This window comes from Hylaeus anthracinus, unplaced genomic scaffold, assembly GCF_026225885.1.
Source record: "Hylaeus anthracinus isolate JK02 unplaced genomic scaffold, UHH_iyHylAnth1.0_haploid 12002, whole genome shotgun sequence".
NCBI lineage: Eukaryota > Metazoa > Arthropoda > Insecta > Hymenoptera > Colletidae > Hylaeus > Hylaeus anthracinus.
The window spans coordinates 919,951-935,539 of NW_026534349.1; the positions used below are offsets into that span (position 1 = coordinate 919,951).

The following is a 15,589-nucleotide window of genomic DNA, read 5'->3' on the forward strand; positions in this document are numbered from 1 at the left end:
ACCAAATAAATGATAGTCTATGCACGTATGAGCTAAATGTATACAAAATACATGAACTTATGTACAGAATATAAGCAGATATGCAAAATACAGGTAGTTACACAAAGTATAGTATACAAAGTGAGATATAGATCATTAAAGAAGGAAACGGGTTTCCAGATCTTTGCATTTGCATGAACATTCGCAGACTACTAACTACATTATACGAAGTTCAATACTTCATTATTTACGGCAGGCATGCGCCGTAAACAATTAGTTAATCTTCGTCGTCGATGATTCGTTCTATGCGTGGATACGTTATATTCGGGTGCTCCTCTGTTCGACGACGCTAAATCCAACGGATACGAACAAGCATAGGCACGTGGCACGGATAAATGTAGATCTCGATTACCTTTGTCAATTCAAATCATATTAGTGTTCGATATACGTATATATTATTACTGAAATTATTCATACATTATATTTATCTATGTATAATAACAAATTGCACAGGAAAAAATTAAATTTACATAGCATATACCACTTCTATTTATCGCATCTGTGAGTATGCTAAGTGCATCGGGTGATGAACTCCCATAATCGGTGGTCACAGTCAAAACTTCGTTTCTCGGTTCGGATTTGCACGAAGAAAACGAGATATCTCGCGTGCTCCTAGATACCGAATTCATCAACGACGGATGCGGAGGCGTTGCTTGCGTTGTGACCTCGCGACTAAGTGTGATCGATGTCTTGAATGAAAATAAAATCTTATGCTTCTTTTTTTTCGTATATTTATTTAACAATTAGCATGCAGAAGAAATCGCCATAGCTTGGAACTTAAAAAAACAACGGAGACATTTTAAGTTCCAAAGTTTGCCGATTCACCCTGAATACAGATAAATATAATTTCCATATGATAACGATATATTATTATTAGAAGTGAATACTTTGCTTTGAAGAAGAACGCAAGAAAAAGACTTGACATTCTCGCGGGATTCCGTGGTTTCATGCGATGTTTTACAATCAAAATGCGTCGAAGAATCAGTAAATTGCTGATTCAATGATGGTTGCGTTACAGAGAACCTAATTAACGTCAAAGGAGTCTGTGTACCAATCGTTGATAAATTTTCTATTTCCCCCACGTTATCCCGAACCTTTAATAATAAAGGATATTGGTCCAAAGTATTTTCTGAAAGCAAATGACAGAATCTAGTCTTACCGATATTATCATTTCCAAAGCTAACTAATAATTACCAAATGTAACTGATTCTATTTCTTCGAATTCTTCTAAATCGTCCAAGTTTTGTGACTCTTGTGTATCATGGTCGGAGAGAGTGTTCGCTGCTTTGTTTGAATGCATAATTGTCAATAAATAGTACAGTGAACTGTATTATTTGGACGAAAACTAACGATTTGTTAACGTAACGATCAATATGATAATTTGTCATCATTATTTGAAGACTACGAGCTTAATCGACAATTTTCCACGAATATCATTGGCATCCGGCATGAAAATAGGTTAGAAAGTACATCGCGTATACATCGTATTTACATCCACACGATCTCACAGAACAGGAACATTTTCTCTCACATTTTAATCTATTTCGTTTCTCAGTGTATCATTGATAATGACAAAACGAATATAAAATAAATATCGTGTAAAAGTTTACACCCATACGTTGTTGGCGTCGAACCGCGAAGACGGTAATTCAAACCGAGCGCTGCTCGAACCACGCAAAGATGGCACTCGGTATCGAAGATACCTATTAATGCACACCGAACAAGCAGAGAGACAAGATTCCTGTCTGCGACTCGCAGAAAAAAGAATGAAAGTACGATTATCTAATGTCGAATTGGTCGGACGCGAGAACACTTGTAATTTTGATTCGATCGTGGTTATTTGGTAGAGGTGTCGTCGAGTGCAGAACTCGAAGTTGAATCGCGAGTAATCGCAACGGCTATCAAAAATTCGTGGCGCTGCGTTGAGCGTGCGCTGACGCCATAGTGTGTGCGAGTGGCGAGAACAGCCGAAATGGAGGAGAGTCAAACATCGGAAAGTGTCGCCGTGCTACCGGACATGTCCGAACCGTTGACGAGCGAGACCGAGGAGGCGTCCTCCCTAACGACCGAGCACGAGGCGCATCCCGTCGCCGTGACGGCGAGCGTCACTTCGGTACCGGGTGTTCCTGGTGTTCCAGGAGTCGGTGTACCGGTTTCTTTGCCCGTTGGTTCCATCATCGGTGTAGCGAACTCAACCAACGGCACGACCTTCAACGTCATCACCTCGGACCAGTTGCAAGTACGTTGGAACGTGAAGTTTCACTCTCTCAAACTTTCCCTCTCGATACCATCTCGAAAAAATGGTTATATTATGATTCGATGATTCCCTCGTTAAACGATTGTTGAAAGATAAGGTGGGGTTTTGTTCTTAGCTTACACACGCAATCGTAGTTTAAGTGCATGGCACTATTCTCTTGACTGCGCCTGTCCACGCACCGATACAAAAACACGTGTTTCTTTTACAATGACGCATTTACATAATAACGATAGTGTACTTATACCATCAACTTGATTTTATCTACTTAGATTCAAATGGTTGTGTCATTTTTCAATAATTTCTTTTCCAATGAATATGTAAGAAAAAAAATTAAAATGAATGTTTTGTATTGTATAGTAAACAAAATTTGTGTTTTAACTTTAAGAAAACAGTAAACATTCTATATTAATACTTGTGTCATCTTCTTTCAGTTACCTGGTTCGGGGCAATTCAAACAGATGCTATGTGTAGATAACGGTTTTATTTGTGAACCCCGACATGACAAAGATTCAGATCCTTTACGCTGGAATGGAGAACTAAAGGCAACACATATAGTAATACAAAACAGTACAGAGGAACATGAATCTGAGCAAATACACGTTTCTACTGCTAATACGCAACAGATATGCAGTTGGTCAGAATCTGCAAATTTAGCAGTATTGCCTGTTAGATGTAAGAATACAAATGCAGAATTGCATAAAAGTAGATTTGGATCTGGAGCTAGAGGAAGGTGTATAAAACTTGGACAAGACTGGTATACACCAAGCGAATTCGAAGCACTCTGTGGTAGAGCATCAAGTAAGGATTGGAAAAGGAGTATTCGATTTGGTGGTAGAAGTTTGCAGACATTGATCGACGAGCAAATTCTAAAGCCACATGCCACCTCTTGTACTTGCGCAGCGTGTTGCGATGATGAGAGCGCGGTTGGTATACTAAATAACTTTATTCAATTACTTTTGTTTTTGTATGGTATGTTGAAACGTATTTTGTGTTTCAGACGGGTCCAGTTCGACTTTTTACACCGTACAAGCGTAGAAAAAGAGCTAGAGATGCGTCTGATGGAGATGTGCCATCACGTAAAATTAAAAGTGATAATTCACGAGACGGTAGTAATAATGATGAAAGCGACGGAGAAGTCGTTATACCTGATAAAGAAGTATGGCCACAGTTTGTTTCAACTGATGGCTTAGTTGTACAACAATCACAAGATCAAGATGGAGTTGTGCAAAGTGTTCATCAAACAGAAAATGGACAAAGCGACGACATATTTAAGAAACTTGATGAGATGTCTAATAAGATGTTAAAATTAGCTTACGAATTTAGACGTACTTTAGAAGAAGCTAAAGAAGTAAATAGACAACAAAGACGAGAGCAAGCATTAGTAGCTCAATTAGGAGGTAGAGGAGATGTTATTGAAACTGTTGGATTGCAACCGGCAACGGATTCTCATAACAAAAAGGTAACATGCAAACAATGTAACTTCATACTCATTTAACTAATATTACAAACTATTTTTCTTTTAGTGTGCCAATTGTAACAGAGAAGCATTTGCCGAATGTTCGTTATGTAGACGAACGCCGTATTGTTCTACATTTTGTCAACGCAAAGATTGGGCAGGTCACCAAGTAGAATGTGTAAGAGGTGCTGCTGAAACAGTAATGCTTATAGTAGAAAGTAGTAGTGGAGAGACTAGTGCTCTTGCAACGACTACTGGGGACCAATAGCTAGTGTTCCTCACACCTATTCACCAAAGGAATATAGAAACTGAACAAACTAACGTAGAAACTTCAAAATTAAAAGAAGAGACAAAGACTTAACAAACTTCTTTGTTGATCGAACGATCGAAAAGTTCTGTACATACGCTAGTAAATCTTTTGTATGTATATAAGTTTAATTGTAATGATATTGGTAAGTATATTTACGCGAACGATGACATTTTTAAAGATCGTGATTAGAAATCATAAAAAAACATTAACGAAAAAGTAAATATCATATACCAAATAAAAATGCGAGGAAATGCTTTATAACACATGCGCGCATGTGTACATGTATACACATATACATATATATATATATATCTATTTCACATTTTTTAAATCCATAAAATATATGTGTATACATATCATGTATGTGTATTACACAATAAAATATAGTTCTATGGATAACTTTTTTTGTATAAAAATCTAAATCGACCAAAGGAGGTAGATACGCTTCTATGGAAGTTATTTATGTACAGTATCATTTCTCGTATTTTTTATTTATAGATATTTTGTAATGCTATTTTTCTTAGTAAAATTTTTAAGAAATGATACTGATTTACTATTAATTTTTAGTACAAATATTAAGTAAACATTAGAAACATTAAATACTTCGATTCATACTTAAAACATATGATAAATCATTTAGCAGTTTTTTGTACATATTTGCAACTTTAAATTACGGTTATAGAAGAAGTAATCTGAATTGACTGTATTTTTTAGTACAACCATATCATACTTCTTTACTTTAAATATTAATTTGTAACTTTGTATACATAGTATACAAATCATTACAACATTAACACTAAAATCTTGATAGACACAAAGCAATGAACGTGATATATCGGGAATCGGCGATGTATTATTTACCTGATGCATTGAATGTTTTGTTTAGTGACATATATGGACAAGATTTTTTTACTTGAGTTTAAAAGTGATGTACTACACAACAGTATACATATTTGATCGTGTAGATAGACATTTCTTTGCTTTTGTATGTTCAGAAACAAAAAGAGAAATAAACTAATATTCTATTTAATTAAAAGCTATATCTCTATATTCTTTTCACGCATAAATATGAAATTTTATTTCCAAATAAAATACAGCATTTTATTTAGCACTTTATAATTAAAAGTTCTTTAATAATGTTACATATTTTATATGATAATATTTTAATAATTTCCATAATGCTTTAATCTGTATAAGAAGGCAGTACCCGATCTGTTGGAAATTCCTAAATAACCGCTACCTGGTGAAAAATCAATAGCTTCTGGCATTGATATAACTGTTTGAAATGTGGGAAAGTTTGAAAAGACGGTGAATGATGGTAAATGTACCATTTTAAATGCATTATATTTTTTATCTGAAGCTATTGCTAATATTTCGGAATAAGAATTAAATTTTAAACTAGTAATTGATGTTACGAGATTCAGAATAATTTTTAATGGAGCAGGTTGTCGATTTTGCAATACTGTTTTTGTATCATACAAATTAACTACGCCCTCTTTACTACCTGTCGCCAAAAATTGGCCGCTTGGAGACATTGCAATAGATGAACAAGACAGACATCCATCATCTACAGCGCGATGTATGCATGACCGACTGTTTACATCCCAAATGTACATTTCATTGCTATCTGCAGTTGACCATAACAGAATTAAAAATAAAATTAAAAAAGTGATATACAAAATTGACCTACAGTTACATAAAACTTACCACCATGTGTGATGAGAGTTTTACCATCTGGAGTGAAACATACTGCCTTACATTTTGAATTCATTTTCAAAGTACCAACAAGTTCTTTAGATGAACTTGTTAATAAAAAAATGTCTCCCAACCGTCCACACAGGGCTAATAACTTTCCATCTGGAGATACTTCATATTTCTGAATGATTATTTAAAAAAGTTTATTCATTATCATCTTAAAAGTAGCTAGAACTGAAATTTGACAAACCTGCATATTAGTAATACCATGAGGCAATGGTATTTTATATGTTTTTCCAGTAATTAAATTATAGGAATGACAGTGAGGATAATATTGAGAACCAACTAAAACTTCTGTACCATCTTTGAAAAATTTTGCTGTACTAATGGGAAACTTTTTATATTGCATTGTGTGTAATTTATTATTTTCAATGCCATCTACCTGTAATTAAATTATAATTTTATTAATTTTTTTGGAGATATAAATATAGCTAATTTGTAATCGCTTACTTGAAAAAGAGACAAAATTCCAGATGATCCAGCAACAAGAGCTACAGTGGAAGATGGATGAAATTCAACACTTGATACAACAGGTCCTTCTGTGTGTGTTTGCTTATTAATTGGAGTCAATGCTTTTATATCAATTATGCTCTTTGGTAAGTTTTTCATTTTAGGTTTTTCTAAATGACAACTATGCTGCAAAAATAATGTAATATTAGATTAAAGCTAACATAACTTCTGCACAATTTTATTACCTTTAATATTTCATTGTCTAAATCATCAGATTCTTTATCCACTTTTTTAAGATCTGCCCATTTTGGAGTACCAACAATTTGTTTATATTTGTTATGTAGAAAATCTTTATATAATTTTTCTGGTATGTCAACAGGTAATTTCCGATTTTGTGCTCTTGTAGCATCTTGTACTCTAACAAAACACACAATCAGTTTACTACTTTCTTTTAATGGTAATTGTCAATCTTAATTTGTCATTATACATACGAATATTGAGCATCATCCTCGTCAACCCATACTGCTTTTTTCCGCCGTTCTATAGAAACATCATCACTTTGTGTATTCAAATCATCATTTCCATCACTATCCACGGAAATGTCATTATCGATACTTTCGTGTTTATCCGATTCGACGAAATCTTTGTCATTTGATAAATTGTCTATAATGTCACTTGGGTCACCGAATACGATCCTTTCTAACCTATACACGAATCACGTTATAATTTATTAAAGACGTTCAATTAACTTCGTTTTATCTTAATATATATCCGCACCTGGCTTCTTCTATCGGATTATACTCATTTTTACGTTTCTTTTTTAAGGGTGCAGTAAACTTTCGATCGTACAATGTCTTCGTAGACATACTTTTCTTAGTAACCGTTTTATCTACTGCTCCTTTTTGAGTTTTCATTTTATGTTTTCTCGTAGACGCTTCACTCATTTTCGTAATTCATTCAGTATGATACGTAGCAAATTACGATAGCATTTAAACTGAAACGTACTTTTACTACATAACCTTGTAACAGAATTTTGACTACACGCGGTCTATTTTTCCTGTTTACTCGTAGCTTTACCCAGCTTTACCTGGCTTTATCACAGAATACTACAAACTCAGACTACTCATTGTCAGGGTAATCAGGCGAAAGTCTTCTAAAAAAAAAAAAGGAAAGGAAAGAAAAGGAAAGACTTCTAAATGATATCAAAATAAGATTCAAACATTAACGTGGTTATTTCTTATAGCATAGAAATTCAAACTAAATTGTGACCTTGCTAAATATCGAAATCATTAAAACATCAATGGAAAGATTTAATCAGCAATATTTGCTAAATAAATAATAAAATTTAATGAATAATATATGTATAATTGTAATGGAAAATCGAGATACAATTGTTATAAATACTTCTTTTAACCATGTTCGTGATGAGATGAGAGAGAATCCTTGGAATCGGTATCAGAAAACGTATGTTCTTCCATCGCGAACAGGGAAGGACATTTCGGTTGATATTGTTCAACCGCTTCCAGAAGACTATCCGGGTATCCAGGCGAATAATATCTAACGACGAAAAATGTATTAATTAGTTTTTAATGATAAATCAAAACTCGTTACCAAACGTAACTAAGATAAGAAGCACCGGGAGAAAAGTTTAAATCAATGATTACGTTTTAGATTAAACATGTAAAAAATATATCATTGAAACTGGTGAACATAATCATCCACTTACGTACCGATAACGTTGTATCAGGTGAGGTGATACAAGGTATGTAATGTGGAAGTAAAAGCAAAGTTTTTCAAATTTAAATTATGTAACGGTTATATCGAGGCTTTCATATTAAAAATACATAGGGTTATCGTGTACAATAGTCACAGAAATCATCGGGTGCGCGTAAAATTATTGATCCAATAAAGTCCGGGTTTATATTTTTCCAATGCAATCAGCTGTGACAACATGGCGGTCACGCCGTATATTACCTGCCCGATTTAAATTAAGACACACGAGATCTAGCAACGGAGCTGCAGTTATTTGCACTCACTGTTCGTGTAAACAGCTCTAAGAAGACTGGATTTTTTCATCGACAAAAATCCATGTTGCCAAATTCCTTCGGTAAGTAAATCTTTACTAGGGTTATGTCAAAAGCAACTAGTGTTTTTGATGATTACCTACTGTTACCATTATCATTACATATACATACTTCTTTGCATATATTGAGATATCATTTAATTTCACAAATGTTATAAAGTCAAGTAATTCCATGGAAGACAATATGGGAAGAAGCGATCAAAAAAAATAAAATGATATTAAAAGGAATCATCTAGTTTTCTCCAGAAACATTACAAAAATTAATTATTCATGTATTATCAAAGTAATTCTAATAGCCAATCTATGTTTGAAGAATAACATAAGATAGCAATTGAACATTAGAAGTATTATTAATTGAAAGAATGCTTGGTAGAAGTATGGATTTAAAAACAACCTGATAATTTCTTCAGGAAAACAGCAATTAATAATTTGTATATATTCTAAAAGCGTTGAACCAGGATCTGCCTGGATTTCCTGGACTTTTTTTAAACCACCCGATGTCACAAATAGCCTTCTTGCTCTGGCATCATTGGGCAAAACCTGTGTAAAGACAACATTATCAAAACCTGAAATCAAAATTTTTGCATTATATGATACTTTAATCTTCTCAAAGAGAATAAGAGAGAGGAAGAGAGAGTTGTACAGTGGGTGTGTATATATGTACATAAGTAGGTGGTACAGGAACATTATTAGCAATCAGTTTGCATGTTGCAATGCACCTAAGAATAAGGCTTCTGAAACCTGACCTGCACACTGTTTGAGTGAATTCGTTTAAAGTAAACCTACTTTCTTTGATGTTTTAATTTGCAACAAAAAGTACGTGTCGATTATTCCAATACATGAAATTACATATATTTAATTTTACCGATAAGAAAAAATAGTATAACGCTATATTAAAATCTGTTGCAAAATCGTTGAAATTTCATAAATATTCTTTGCACGATAAGACGCATCTGTTACGTTTCATTTTACGTATCGCTTTTAACGCGCTATCGATGAGTTCTACGCAATAATACCATTTCTGAATAAATAATTTTCATTCATAATTGAATTTATATTTATTGTTAATATCTTTATAATTTATATTAATAGTGAACTAACTTGTTTTAACTGAACAATATATTTTTTATTGTATGCTTTGTTAATATAGAATTTTTTATGAAATACGGAAGTTATAAATCTGAAACGTATTTATGATTTAATATCATCTGTATTACGATACATTTACTTAATTTATCACAAAATTTTTAATCTATCACGTTTTTTTTATGGAATACACAGAGAATACATATGTACAGGATACCATATGTATTATACGTATTAACGTATACTCTCGATACGCAGCAACCAAAATCAGATCTGTATATTTTTTCTGTCTTTCATCGGCGCCAAAAATATCTCATTTCCGAAAACAAAATTCCAGAGCAAAGGCGTGGAAAAGCGAATTTGTCGCGAACCAGTTGATATACTTAGGAATTTATCTATTTTTTTAACGAATTTCATTTGTTTTTTGTATGTAGCATTGACTTGTATCCTCATTGAAAATATGAATTATTACATTTTTTTCAGTGGGATGTGGTGTTAAATATCGGCCGCTAAGGAAACAAGATTCGGCGCTACTTTTCTAATATATTACCTACAGAGCTAATCTAAAGCTGTCTGGCTGCTTTATTACAAAGTATAATTTCGTATCTAAATATAGTCTGAAAGAAACTAAAGAAGAAAAGTTTTAGAATTTTTGAAACGTTTTTTAAAATAAATTATTAAAAAAGATAATAATTTAAGAAAAACGGAAAAATATCGAAACAAGTATCAAGCAAAACTCTCAGTACAACGATTTTAATAAAATAGTTAAAATAATAATTTTACAAAGTGAACGGGATAAGAAAAAAACTTAAAAATGACTAGAAAACTTAAAATATTATAATTAAAAGTAATAAATTCATTGGTGATATGCATGGCTTTGATAACATGACAAGACAGCTGCCTTATAGTTCAAACATATACGAATTAAGTGGTAAAAGACGATATCATTGTATACAAAAGATTAATTACAGTGTGTATTGCATGATACTGACTGTCAGATTTCTAGTGAATATGTCTGATAGCAGCTACATAAAAATTGATAACTTATAAGAAGTAAACTCGTTGCTAAATCACACAGTGTAATCACGGAAGTTTCACAGGCTACATGTGAAGTAAGCTTAGTACAGTTTTTGGTTGATCATTGTGGAATAGATGTTAATTGCGGAAAAACGTGGGTATAAAAAAAGTCTAAGACTTTAACCAAAAAAGCGAAAAATTAATAATAGACATGATAAACAATCAACATTGCGTTATTTTAAATTCGGGAGAGACCAACAGCTATCATCAGCCGGTCTCTGCCAAACCTTCTGTTGTCTCTGTATCAAGTATTGATTCTGATGTGAGTGACAGAAGGGATGTACGCGAAGAACTTTATGCTGGAATCTTCAGGAGACATAGGAAGACTATACTTGTTCTAGGCAGTTTTCTCAAGATGCTGAGGGTGAATAGAAACATGAACAATTATGCTAGTATTAAACCCAATGATGACAATGATGAATAAAATAATGATTTTGTTACATGAGTGGAGTAGTAGACCAAATTCATGTTTTTATTTTGATAATAATTAAATAATTACTAGTATTGCTTTGTAAAAAGAAAATTATAAATAACTTAATCGCTTTGTAATGATTTAAAAAACGACTATATTTTGGAAGAAAATCATTGTGAATTCAGTACTTATTAATTATGTCTCTTGAAAAGTAACTTATCTTACATAATGCATCACCTTGGTAAATATTTATCTTTTATTTACGTATAACTGTTATATATTATGTTCAAATTTGTTTGTCATAATGACGATGTAGATCATAAATATGTGCTTATTAACATGCTCTTACGTATGTCGCGATGGAAAGTGTACAAAACGAACTTATCACACAGACTTTTGGTAACATGTACTGATAAAAAGCATGTATATTTTTTTTTATAGTAGTACAATAGAAAACCATGTATCATTTGTGGATATTTAAGAATCACAAACTGCACAAATTATTATATATATTACTTTTTACAAAGCAAAATCTTCTAATTAAGTGATATTATGAAAAGGTTTATATTAATTGATAAACTATTTATAATGTTATATGTTGTTTTACTTAAACAGTTTTTTCTTTCATAATAAAAAAACATATTATTAAGGTTTTGTTTTAACATTAAAAAATTAATTACTTAAGTACCATTATAAAAATGATTGATCAGCTTTCAATTTTTTGATAATACAATTTGTTTTCTTTTTCATTTTTCAGAAAAATTTGGACAGATTCCATGGTCTAAACCGATTATATGCCTTAATTGCTTTACGATTAGAAATTATTATGCAACAAAAATTTTGGTAAACTACAATGTTTTAATTATTTTAATATGTTTTTTTATGTTGATTTATTTGGTCGAATTAGTTTTAAGATGAACACATTTACTACAATTTATATATGCCGAATTCTTACTACAATGAAAGTAATCATCAGGCGTAATTTTGCAAATAAAAATCGATGATTGCTTTTTTAAATATGTATCTTATAATTTCTAACTTTTATCAAAGTAGCTTTTGCTAATGTTTATAAAATATTTTTAATTGAGCGAAAGTAACTATTACTGCCGATTGCATCTCATACATTTCTTTATCTGTATTTATATAAAAGCTAACAGTACAGTTTGAATGAATATGAAATAATGATTAGCTTTGCTGGGGTGCAATTGCATTTATTGATAGTTATAAACCACGAGCTTAATATTTATCAAAAATATGATTCAAAGCACATAATATTAAGATTTGTACATTACATTAATGTATTACTGCAAATATCAAATCAATGCCTTATTGATCAACAGTTTCATAAACTGAAATTTTTATTGATCAATGATTAATATTTACTTCTAACTCAACAATTATTTAATATCTACATCTACAATTTGTGTACAACTGGTCTCTTTATATCAAATACTGCCATTAGAAAATACATCACGGTACAATAGATGCAAATAGGGAGTAGCTTGGTAAAAAGTATGTATAAATATTTCATATTTCAATTAAAATTTTTAAGCAAGAAGCATTTAATAATTCAATCGTCCTTGTACTTTAGCCGAACCATTTACTGTGGCAAGACTGAGAAATGTGCTTTTCTGGGACTTTAAATGTGCCATAATAATTATTAGAGAAACATTAAAAAAGTAACAGACTATTTTACGCTATTATCGATTTTTTCACTTTCTACTTATCTAGTTGTCAAACAAATACAATGACATACAGCATATCGAGGAATATTATTAATTTTTAATAGAAATACCTAATGTTTGATATTTATGTTGATTGAAGCCAAATTAAAATTTGTGCCGTCTTTACATAAATACATACATACATACAAGGAGGATAAGTGAGTAGTAAAAATCGTATGAATAAGTTATACAGGTATTGAATGAACCATTGTGCTGTACTGTGTACCAGAATAGTATCAGAAAATTAGGATTCTAATTGATAGAATGTTATCTGTGGTATAATAGTTTTTATGTGAGAGAAGAGAACCATTCACCTTATAAAGCTGCTTGACCAATTTTTCAATAGAGCAACATTAGGTAGCTTGATCATGTTTTGTGTATGTATATAAATATTACTGTATTAAGACACAAAATGGTCACTAAACGTTAACTTTATGATATAATACTTTGTATTCGATATAGAAAGATTTGTTAATATTATTTATTTGTATAATTTATCCTATTAATGTATGTATAATAGGATAAATAATAAAACATAAATGTGGTATTTTTAATTACAATTCATAACACAACCACTACTTCATTTATTGTAATGATATGTTTTCTAGTTTGTAAGCTCTAAGTACAACTTGTAACAAATATGTATAAAGTAAAGAATTATATACAAGTTAAAAGTATTCATCTATCTCTTATTCATCTTACCTTACTAAACTGTCCAAGTACGTATTTCAATATGTTAGGTGGAGAATCATGTAGTAAGGGTTCTAAGGCTTCAATATACATGCATCTCTGTAATATTTGCTTCAGTGTTGTATTACATTTTGATTTGAGATCCTCTGAACTATTTGCATCATTATAAAGCTGAAAATTAAATGAATACTGTTAATATATATTATAAATAATATTCTCTAACTATAATTTGTACATACTTCTAATAACTTTGGAAGAATGTTTGCAACTGCAACTGCTTTTGCATGTTCTGGTGTATGTTTTCCAATTTGACCAATTGCCCACACAGTAACAGCAAGCATACGATCATTCTGTTCTTCGTGTAATGCAGCAGATAAATGGATAACTCCCTACAAGAGACATATTTGTTTATAATATTTTAATAACAGAAATATTATAATGTTATACTTTAGATCCTATAACTGCAATGGCTAACTGATCCGAGTGTCCAGCAATATAACCAATTGCCATTATTGCTGGTAATCTGACTGTTTGTTTCGATGTATCAATTAATTCCACAAGTGCACCAATACCACCAATATTTACAATGAGTTGAGCCATCTGAAAGAAAAATATAATTAGTATGTTATGAATAGATTGGTGCCTTAATACTTGTACTTCTAATGTATGCTTGCAAATTTCTCTGGTTAGTGTTGCTGCAGCTTTAACAACACATTCATCAGGATGTGCCATATGTACAAGAACATCAGGAAAAATCTCAGTTTCGATAACAGATTCTGCCAGGTTTACAGAGTGTTTTGCTATACTGGTCAGTGCAGAAAGGGCTTGACGCTATACATATTATTAAAAACTAGAATATTATATTACAAAATCATATGGTATGATAGCCTATTTCACCTTTAACTTGGTATCAGGGTTAGACACTGCTTTTGCAAGAAAAGGAACTGCACCTGCATCAACAACAACTTCAGCAAGATCTTTATCATGTTTGCTTATGTCACAAAGAGCAGATGCAGCAATTTGTTTCACATACAGTTCAGGTTCTTGTAAACACAGAACCAAAAGGGGCACTGCACCTATAAATAATGTAATCAATGTATAAATATCTAATACAAGAATAAATAATATATTGGTATGTGTACCTGCATCAACACTAGTTTGAGCTAAAGTTTTGTTATGTCTTGCAATATATCCTAATGCCCAAGCAGCAGCTTCTTTAACAATAGCATCGAAATCTTCTAAGCTATGTATAACAAAATCTAATCCATTGTTTTGAATCACTATGGATGCTAATTCAGAGGAATGCTTAGCTATTGCACGAATAACAAACAATGCTGCTTTCTTATAAAATTTCTATAAAAAATGTTCTTAAATGTTTTAACAATTAATCCTACTGTATTCTTCCAGGTAATTTGTATTACAGAATACATCTTATTTTCATGAAAAAAAAAGAACATATCTTTCTAAAATTAAAATGCTTATATTCATACATTTTGTTTATCAATATTCTGCAATAAGTGAGGCAAAATATCCTTTCTTATGATAGCTTGTGCCAGTCTATGATCATTACTTGCAATTTTCCCTAATGCAATAGCTGCCATGTGTTGAATAGATGGCACAAAATCTGTTAATAAAGGATGTAAGAGATCCAAGGCTCCAGCAGCTTCTAAACATTCTATATTGTTCGGTCTCGAAGCGAAATCCGCAACGGATTGAACAAACAATAAACGAGCCTTCTGATACCGATCAAAAACTACAAAGGTACAATGATTAATAATATTAATATTAACAAACCTACATATCATTCGGTAGGAAAGATATTTTGCAACCCATGCACAAAAATGACAATGGTTTTTGCAGCCGAAATTATAATACTATTATACACGAACTGTCGATGTAAACAACTGCCAAATTTCCTAGATCATTTGTAATAATATTAAGAAGTGCACCTTGTAGAATTGAACGTGCTGTCATTTTCGCCTATTAATAAATTTTTTATATTTTTGCTACGATATTGACACTTCTTATGCTTCTTTATAACGATTACTAGCACCAATTAGCACAAACTATCGTATGTTTGAAAACGAAAAAGTGCCGCCCTTCGCGCATGATGTCGTACAGCGACTCTATAAACAAATAAACAGGTGTTTTGATCGAGTAGAATATTGAGACAGCATGAATATTCGAATGGAATAGAGAAATATTACGAAAAGATCGAATTTTATCGTAGCTGGTATTCATATCTAGAAA

At 31.8% G+C, this 15,589-nt stretch overlaps 3 protein-coding genes across 6 annotated transcripts; 1 reads left to right on the forward strand and 2 right to left on the reverse strand.

The window, feature by feature from the left end:
- The first annotated feature begins 2,002 nt into the window (after positions 1-2,002).
- On the forward strand, positions 2,003-5,098 carry LOC128892027 (deformed epidermal autoregulatory factor 1). Its single transcript, XM_054152062.1, has 4 exons — positions 2,003-2,278; positions 2,728-3,219; positions 3,294-3,755; positions 3,820-5,098. The coding sequence occupies exons 1-4, from the start codon at positions 2,012-2,014 to the stop codon at positions 4,018-4,020; spliced, it is 1,422 nt and encodes a 473-aa protein (XP_054008037.1). The 5' UTR covers positions 2,003-2,011; the 3' UTR covers positions 4,021-5,098.
- A 38-nt stretch (positions 5,099-5,136) lies between these two features.
- Positions 5,137-7,363, reverse strand: LOC128892026 (U3 small nucleolar RNA-associated protein 18 homolog). Its single transcript, XM_054152061.1, has 7 exons — positions 7,045-7,363; positions 6,759-6,971; positions 6,513-6,684; positions 6,268-6,453; positions 6,008-6,199; positions 5,770-5,938; positions 5,137-5,689 (listed from the first exon to the last, which is right to left on the reverse strand). The coding sequence occupies exons 1-7, from the start codon at positions 7,209-7,211 to the stop codon at positions 5,226-5,228; spliced, it is 1,563 nt and encodes a 520-aa protein (XP_054008036.1). The 5' UTR covers positions 7,212-7,363; the 3' UTR covers positions 5,137-5,225.
- Positions 7,364-7,661: 298 nt separating this feature from the next.
- On the reverse strand, positions 7,662-15,409 carry LOC128892025 (sperm-associated antigen 6-like). 4 transcript variants are annotated; one of them, XM_054152059.1, is made up of 10 exons: positions 15,289-15,409; positions 14,830-15,092; positions 14,482-14,692; positions 14,237-14,415; positions 13,997-14,170; positions 13,787-13,939; positions 13,579-13,728; positions 13,352-13,510; positions 8,745-8,890; positions 7,662-7,824 (listed from the first exon to the last, which is right to left on the reverse strand). In XM_054152059.1, the coding sequence occupies exons 1-10, from the start codon at positions 15,311-15,313 to the stop codon at positions 7,677-7,679; spliced, it is 1,608 nt and encodes a 535-aa protein (XP_054008034.1). In that variant the 5' UTR covers positions 15,314-15,409; the 3' UTR covers positions 7,662-7,676. The 4 variants fall into 4 exon arrangements, 2 of the variants coding, with proteins under 2 accessions (XP_054008034.1, XP_054008035.1); XR_008460995.1 differs by having other exon boundaries at positions 7,703-7,824; positions 8,745-8,916; XM_054152060.1 differs by lacking the exon at positions 13,997-14,170.
- Positions 15,410-15,589: the final 180 nt, after the last annotated feature.

What these genes read in the sequence shown, in the direction of transcription:
- LOC128892027 (XM_054152062.1), top strand. Translation starts at nt 2,012, where the DNA reads ATGGAGGAGAGTCAAACATCGGAAAGTGTCGCCGTGCTACCGGACATG. An exon ending in TCACCTCGGACCAGTTGCAA is followed by an intron (nt 2,279 to 2,727) that starts GTACGTTGGAAC and finishes ATCTTCTTTCAG; the next exon opens with TTACCTGGTTCGGGGCAATT. An exon ending in CGGATTCTCATAACAAAAAG is followed by an intron (nt 3,756 to 3,819) that starts GTAACATGCAAA and finishes TTTTTCTTTTAG; the next exon opens with TGTGCCAATTGTAACAGAGA.
- LOC128892026 (XM_054152061.1), bottom strand. Translation starts at nt 7,211, where the DNA reads ATGAGTGAAGCGTCTACGAGAAAACATAAAATGAAAACTCAAAAAGGA. An exon ending in AATCCGATAGAAGAAGCCAG is followed by an intron (nt 6,972 to 7,044) that starts GTGCGGATATAT and finishes ATTCGTGTATAG; the next exon opens with GTTAGAAAGGATCGTATTCG. An exon ending in ATGGTATTACTAATATGCAG is followed by an intron (nt 5,939 to 6,007) that starts GTTTGTCAAATT and finishes ATAATCATTCAG; the next exon opens with AAATATGAAGTATCTCCAGA.
- LOC128892025 (XM_054152059.1), bottom strand. Translation starts at nt 15,313, where the DNA reads ATGACAGCACGTTCAATTCTACAAG. An exon ending in ACCCTGATACCAAGTTAAAG is followed by an intron (nt 14,171 to 14,236) that starts GTGAAATAGGCT and finishes TAATATGTATAG; the next exon opens with CGTCAAGCCCTTTCTGCACT. An exon ending in TTGCAGTTATAGGATCTAAA is followed by an intron (nt 13,729 to 13,786) that starts GTATAACATTAT and finishes TGTCTCTTGTAG; the next exon opens with GGAGTTATCCATTTATCTGC.